This window comes from Bactrocera dorsalis, chromosome 1 (assembly GCF_023373825.1).
Source record: "Bactrocera dorsalis isolate Fly_Bdor chromosome 1, ASM2337382v1, whole genome shotgun sequence".
Lineage (NCBI taxonomy): Eukaryota > Metazoa > Arthropoda > Insecta > Diptera > Tephritidae > Bactrocera > Bactrocera dorsalis.
In genome coordinates this window covers 10,108,120-10,116,285 of record NC_064303.1, presented here as the reverse complement: position 1 = coordinate 10,116,285, position 8,166 = coordinate 10,108,120, and the positions used below count along the sequence as shown (strand labels likewise).

At 29.6% G+C, this 8,166-nt stretch overlaps 1 protein-coding gene across 4 annotated transcripts in view; it reads right to left on the bottom strand.

Annotated features, from left to right (window-relative positions):
* Positions 1-5,633: 5,633 nt before the first annotated feature.
* LOC105222149 (uncharacterized) overlaps positions 5,634-8,166 on the bottom strand; it is a 63,740-nt gene continuing 61,207 nt past the window's right edge. For all 4 annotated transcript variants that reach the window (XM_049453388.1, XM_049453331.1, XM_049453490.1 and 1 more), the window contains one exon: positions 5,634-7,283. In XM_049453388.1, coding sequence (XP_049309345.1) covers positions 6,893-7,283 — 391 coding nt within the window. In that variant the 3' untranslated portion in view covers positions 5,634-6,892. The remainder of the gene's footprint in view (positions 7,284-8,166) is intronic.

The window sequence follows — 8,166 nt, the reverse complement described above, 5'->3', positions numbered from 1 at the left end:
GCGGTAATTGTTCCTATTAAAGACGACGATGTTATTTAATGTTGATCATTGAACTCAGTTCTATGAACCTTTGCATGATAGTGACATGAACAGGCATCTCTGGGTTGGAAAGTTTTAGTGGATTGGACTTCAGAAAAGGCGACGGGAGGTTCAAGGATCCAAAATCGAAACTAGATTAGTATTTTGAAGTCTGTTCCGTGAATAAAATTTTCGGATTCTTGCGGATCAACTCTGGGTTGGATATATTTAGTAGAATAGACTTCAAAAAATGCGACGGGAGGCTCAAGGATCCAGAATCGAAAAAGGTTGGTATTTTGCAATCGGTTCCGTGAATAAAATTTTCGTATTCTTATGTTTTCTGTTGCCCACCTTCCCACCAAACACGAAAACAAAGGTACGGAGCATCCAACGATGGGTGAAGCATGATTTATGAACAACCTAGAAAGAATTCTCTAAGAATATTAATATCCGAGACCGATATACCCGACATACAAAATTCGTCTCACTCACCGAAGACATCGGGAACAGATTCGATGGGCTCATGCCATACAATCAATTGGAATTTACAGTATCCGACGAGACCGCCGAAATGTGCCCAAAACATATGCTGGTATCATTTCACTAGCAAGTGTTGTTAAATACATATGCATATGTACATGTATGTTCCCAAAAATGCTTTCTCATATGGCTAAGTGTGGTATGATACCTCAAAAATCATCTACGAATGCTAGGAAGAAATAACTTATTTTTTCAACTTGGTGGATCAACGTCACTACAATCTAAATGCTCAAACTGTAAGTGAAAGAAGCTTCACTTTCCATACTCGACACATAAAACGTTGAGTGCAGCGCCCTAAACAGACTTTATTGACACACCAGCTAAAGATGGCACGCACGCTTATCGGCTAATGACTTTACGAAGCGTAAATATATAATATTTTATATCAAATTTTTTGTAAGTGCGCAAAAAATTTGGACTGCGTCAAAAATTGTGTTGGCTTGCAAATGCGTCGCACATGCAATTGCCGACTGCAGGGCGTGGCGGGGGTCGTTTAACGGTATATATTATTAGCAAAATTAATTTGTTAAGCTTACTTCACTAGCTTTGTTCCATTAAAAATTGTTTAAAATGAATGCAAACGTTTGCTTACTTTCTTAAATATTTGTTTTCTTTTTGTTTTTGTAAAATTTCTTACATGCATATATCGTTTATGATTAAATGGTTAAATGAATTGTATGCTGCTATCACAATAATTTGATTACAATTAAATTTTCATTATTAATATGTATTTTAAATTTAATTTTAATACGTGTTTGCAAGGTTGCATTTTGTTTATTAATTTATTTGTTGTTTTTTGTTTTTTTTTTGTAGCTTTCTCGTTTTACTCTATAATAAAGAGTTGTTGTGTTGTTGTATTTATCGTAATTTATATTAACTTAACTAGCACTTAAATGTAATTCGTATTAAAAATAATATTATTTATGTATGTGTGTGTGAGAGTATTTGCACACATACGTACATGTTGTCGTTTAAATATTTTAAAGTTTTTTTTTGTATATGTATGAATGTAGTTACTAGTTATTATAAATAATATTCGTACTCTGATGTGTGATGATTTGAAACTGAATTTACAGCATTTATGTAGGTAATTTTATTATGTTGCACAGTGTAATGCGTACAATGAACGAACTGAATACTATTTGTGTTTATTTTATGCGCAATTTAAATCAATAATATTTTTAAATTTGTGTTTTGAAAAATTTATAATGCTATTTTTGAAAACTTTTTCAATTCTATTTTTGAAAAATTTTCAATTCTATTTTGGAAAATTTTTTCAAAACTATTTTTGAAAAATTTTCGAGTTTATTTTTAAGTTTTGAAATTTTACTTTTTATTTTTTTTTTTCAATTTTATTTTAAACTATTTTCGAGTGTATTTTTAAGTTTTGAATTTTTACTTTTTAGTTTTGAATTTTTATTTTTAAATTTGCTTGACTTTATTTTTAATTTCTCAATTTTATTTTCAAATTTTTTGGGCTTTATTTTTAATTTTAAAAATTTATTTTTAAATTTTTTTGGCTTTATTTTTAATTTTTCAATTTACTTTTAATTCTTTTACTATATTTTTTTAAATTTTCTGACTTTATTTTTAAGTTTTCAATTTTATTTTAACTTTTTTGTTTCTTGTTGCCAAGTTCATTATTTTGCCTATGCGTTTTGAACTCACTTAACGTATATTTACTTTTATTTTGCTCTTTAAGTTTTTTATTTGCTGCTACATTAATGTTATAAGTCTGTATGTTTGAGCGCATATTCTCAACTTCGCTTTACAGCGTTTGCTGATTTCGAAAACTATACAATTTATCCTCATAAATGCATAAAAATATTTTAGTTTTCGAAAATACATAAAGATTTGTTATTGTTTTTTTTTAACTAATTTTATCATTTTTTTATTAGGAAAAATAAAAGCGGAATATTATATTTTCAGTAAAACTATTTTAATCAAGCATCGAGTTATAAATAATTGTTTTAATTGAGTGTTTTGTTAGCAGTTTTGAAATTAAGTTAAAGCAAAAGCAATAGCAAAGTGACGATGGTAAGTTGAGTTGTTTAAAAAATTATCTCTTTTAATTATTTTCGTAATATTTTGTAGGTTAGAAACAGGGTTGCAAATAATGCCTTAAAAATAATTCAATTTACATTTAAATTATTTTTTTTGTAAGCCCAAGAATCTTAATTTAAAAAAAAAAAATTTAATCTCAAAAGAAATTTTAATAAAAAATTGGCAACCCTGGTTAGTTATGAAGAAAAGAGCGCAAGTAATATTTTTGGGTTCAATTTTGTTTTTAAGTTGAGATATTTTTTTAATAATAAGCATTTTTCAACTAAGAATTTTTTAATAAAAATTAATATTGTTAATTGTATTAAATAAGAAAGGAAAAGAATTAGTTTTTTATAAAAAAAAAATTAATTTTTTTGTAGATTTTCAATGCTAATTATGCTGTAATATAATGAAATAATATTCTTTTATTGTATTGAAATTAGCATGTAACGAATTTAAAACTTTTTTCCCTTCAATAAAATACTCGAAATATAATATGTGAGTTATTTGTATATTAAAAATCGCCAAATACACCCATTAAACGCAACCACATTGATTTTTTTTCAGTAAAGCACATTATCTTTGCACTATCAATACCACATGCTTTCAATAAAGTCTTAAATAGATTCTGTTTCCCGAAATCGTATCTTAATTTGAAAGTCTACATGCTTAGATTAAGATTTATGTAAAAAACAAGGTCGAGTATCGAAGAAGTTTTAAACATTATCTTAAGGGGTTATAGCCTGTGCATCTCAAAAAAACGATTTTCTGTTTTGCATATACAGTTGAACTTCAAAAACTAAAATCTGTTTAACTCGAAGTTCAAATAACTCAAAGTTCTCCATAACTCGAACTCTTTGATAATAAATAATTGATAATAGAATTAATCGAATTTTTACTTCGCATATATAGTATGTATAGTTGAACTTCTACAACTGGAAGTCGTCCATAACTCGAACTCTTGAGTTACCAATAGAAGTCAAATTTCATACAAATGTCCTTCTATAACTCGAAGTCTCTCTAACACGAAGTTTTTTTGTAGATTGTGGTGATTCGAGTTTGGGAAGTTCTACTGTATATCGAAAATAGATATCTTTGAGAATATTCTTCGAAAATTTTAAAAGTTGATCCGGCAAATACTTTTGGAGTTATGAGCGTTTTTATAAGATTTTTTGATCAGTGCAATCAGCACCCAAAACTTTAAAGTTTAAACGCGTTTTTTCGAAATTATACTTTTTATAATAATTTCGATTTCTTAAACAACTCTAAAATGTAAATTTGTTAAAAAAAAACTTAAATTTTTTGCCAAAGTTCAAAAGTTTGACTAGTTCTTCGCTTATTATCTTCATTTTGAGTAAATATATTTCTTTTATGTTTTTTGGATTTTGGCAGAAAAATCACAAAAATCTTCCTTCGCCCCTGACAATTTTTCGGAAGTCCTCCTGAACATCGGTTTTTGGAATCCAAAAATTTTCAAAATGAATTGCTTTTTATTAAATTACATGAAATTTTGTTAATCTATATTATTTTTTTATTTTTATATTTTTTTTATATTACTTTTTTTATATTAAATTTAATATCTCTTCAAAAATATTCATGAAAAAACGCGTTTTTCCTGACCTAAAAAGTGAATATGACCTCTTAAATCGACTAAAGCTGCATTAATGCACTATATTGACCTCAGATTTAGTTAAAAATTTATTTTTATTTTGAATTTGAGTATTAGAAATATTTAAATTTAAGTTGAAATATTTAAATTTGTGTGGAAAGCTAAATGCTTCAAAAATTTTATTTCAAATAAATACAAAAAAAATATGAAAAATATTAATTTGTGTAATTAATGACATTTGCTAATGTAAAGCAGGTAAAACAGTGTTTTTAGGTTCAATAAAAACAGAAAAATATATTTAAATTAAGTTATATTTTTTCTAAAGCTAAATGCTTCAAAATTTTAATTTAAATTAAATAAAAAATTTGATAAATACTAATTTGTGTTACTAATGATATTTTCTAAGGTTAAGCAGTTAAATCAGTGTCTTTAGGTTCAACAAAAACAAAAAAAAATTTAAATGGAGCTAAATTTTTTTTAATTTTCAAATTTTTTTCGAAAAAATATTTTTATTATTATTTTTTTAATATTTAATTTTTTATGTATTTTTATTCAAAGAATTTATAGCATAAATTATAATTTTTAAGGTAAATCATAATTTTTTAGGTTCAATCAAAACAAAAAAATTATAAATGAAGTTATATTTTTTAATTTACAAATTTTTTTTGAAAAAATATTTTTTTTCTTATTATTTTTAAATTTTTATGTTTTTTTATTCAAAGAATTTAAAGCATAAATTATAATTTTAAGGTAAATTAGTGTTTTTTAGGTTCAACAAGGGCAAAAATTATAAAATAAGCTATATTTTTTCTCAGTTGATGAATATTTTTTTCGAAAAAAGAAAATTATTATTATTTTTTAATATTTTTTTTAAATTTAATTTAATTAAAAAAATTAAAAATTTCAAATTTTTTAAATTATAATTTTTAACATATAACTGCAGGTTTCCAAGAGTTTTCAAAAGTTTTTATGGCAAAAAACTATATTAAAAATATTTCCAAATGCGTTGTTACCTTCAACTGTGGTGTATTTGGCGCGTCAAACTCTACTATTGTGTTATTATGTTAGTTGTTATGACTATATGTATGTACATATATGTAATTTTATATGTATGTATGTACTTTGAAAGCCTTTTATTGTTACTTCATATTTTTCACTTAAAACACTTGTAATTAATCTCAATTGCAATGATACTGACGGTTGTTGGCTATTACTATTTATATTTATATATATTAAATATTTTTTGTTTTTGCATTTTTACAACACAATTTTTGTAATGAAAATGCGTACGCATTTATTAATGTTTGCATGTACTCGTATGTATGTATGTATGTAGATTTGGCATATTATAAAATTTTTTATTTTATTTATTTTTTTTTCAAATTTGAACATCTTTTGATTTGCGATATTTGAGTGCTTGCCGAAAAAAAAATTAATTAATTGTTTCACAAAATCGCTTAAAATTTAGTTTGCGAACACACAAAAAAATGGTAAAATATGCATAACAAAATTCTTATTTTCATTAACATAGAGAATCGAGTAAACAAATTCGTGAATAGAAACATGAAATTAATGAATGCGATGCCAATATGTATGCAGCTCATATTAGACGCAGATCACGATTTTTCGCTTTGATTTTGTAAATACAATTAAATTATAAAGTATGTATGTATGTATTTATGAGTGAACATGAAAAATGCACGCGACTGTATGAGAAATTTCACATTTTTTCTCCTTTAACTAACGTCAAGGATCGCGCGCTTATACACAAACGACAACTTAAAATAACCACAACGAGTCGAGGTGCTTGGATGCTTTTGTAAATTTTATTACCATTGGCACAAACTATCGTCTTGAGTCATTTTTATTCTTCTTCTTCTTTCTGAGTTCAAAAAAGTTGAAAAGGAGCTGGTCACTTAAATATTTTTGCTATGTTGGGTATTGATATTGTTGTTATTTTAGCTCCTCTTGTTAGAGCCAGGTTGCAGCACTACTTCGTGTGCTTGTTATTGTTGTTTTTCATTGCTATACACGCTTGTGTTGCGCTTTCTTCCACACAGCTTGTGCTTACTGTCTCATTCGATTGCTTACTTTGGCTTGGCTGGCGGTTATTTTAAGTTGTGCTTGTGTATAAATATATATAGAATGTATCCATGTATGTATGTATATATGTATGAATGAAAGTTAATTGTTAATGTTGCTTAAACCGAACGAGTAATGTTATTGTATTTCTATTTTTTATAATTATAATTATTTTTTCTCATAATTGCTGCAGTAATTTGCTGTTGTTGTGTAAAGTCATAGCTGTTTCAATAGACAGCCTTTGTCCAACTTAATTAACTTGCCTTGGAACGAATGCGCTGTCGTCCACGTCTCGTCATAGTCGCAATCGTCATTGTTGTTGTTGTGATTATTGCTGTCGCATTTACTTCGCCTCGCCGTTACCGCGTTAGTCAGTTAGTGTTTAGTTCGTTTCTTCTCTGTTACATTAGTCAGACTAATAATCGTATTCGGTGGTGCTATTTTCGTGGCAGCTACTGTCACCCGCCCATTCACCTGTTCAACTTCCACCAAACGCTCGTGTCGTTGCAGTTGTTGTTGCTCGTCCTCACCTTCACCGTTCAACAAGCGTGTGTGTTCCGTCTCCACGGCACTGCTGCCCCCCTCCTCAGCGGGTCATAATCATTGCACAGTGTTAGCTAACATAGCGCTTGTTGTTGGTGTTGGTCCAGCGCTGACTGCAGCTGCTGCGGCCGCCGCTGCTGCCGCTGTTGTTGTTGGCCGTTCGCCGACGTCTTGACAGATGGTGTGTAGCTTTTCCATTTCCGATTTTGTCACTATATTAATTGAGCTGACTTTGGCGCGTTGATATGCCACCACTGTGTTTTCGCCCAAACACTTGACACACACATAGCCAATGAGCACGGCAATGCCGACGGTGAGTACGCGCACCAGCGGATCAACGTACAGTTGGATGACTACCCAGGCGCTGGCGCCGGCGACGCACATCAGCGTGATCAGTATGATTGTCTTGGTCCAGTGTTGCATGTTGAAGCCCTTCTCCCATTCGAGTCTGCAAGTTTGGTGAAAAGATGTGTACATTAAGTGATATGAAGGTAAGTTAAACCAATTTATATTATATAATATTCTTTATTTAAAATTTTTGATTTTAAACCCTTAAGTATTAAGCAAGACCCTATAAAGTATGGAATTTTGTAACAATTTAAGAAAAAACGTTATCTTCGTTTAAACCGGAGCTATAATACAATTCAAAAATAAAGTACACCGATAAGAACAGCAAACGACGCCATATTTTTTTCCCGCTCTTTTGATATTTCTCTTCAGTTAGGTTTGCCATTTCATCATGGAAAGTCAAACGAGTCGAAATTATTTAAATTTACTACCGAAATTCGGAGTCAGTGGCTCCAACTTTAAGAGTGCTACGTCCAATTTATGGTCGTCATAATCGTCCTGTCGCTTCAAGAATTGAGCGTCTAGTAGAAAATTTACAAAACGTTCCCGTGACAGTGAGACAAAGAAGTGTTCATGGTGTCGAGAATATTACTGCCGCTAGCGCATCAAGGAAGACCCAGTTCAGTTTTTCACACGTTATTCTCAAGCGTTTGGCATCTCTGTGACGATGTTGTGGCGAATTTTGTGAAAAGATGTTGGCCTACATCCTTATAAGATCAAATTGACGTAAGAATTGAAGCCGCTTGACCACCAGCATCGTCGTCTGTTCGCGAAATGGGCTGAGCAACAACTTGAAAAGGATCCGGATTTTCGTCGAAAAATCATCTTCAGCGATAAGGCTCATTTTTTCTGGCTGAATGACTTCGTCAATAACCAAAATATGCGTTATTGGTCAGGCAACAATCCACACGTACTCCATGAGTCACCATTGCATCCCGAAAAATTTTTGGTGCAGTTTATGAGCCGGCGGCGTAATAGGGACG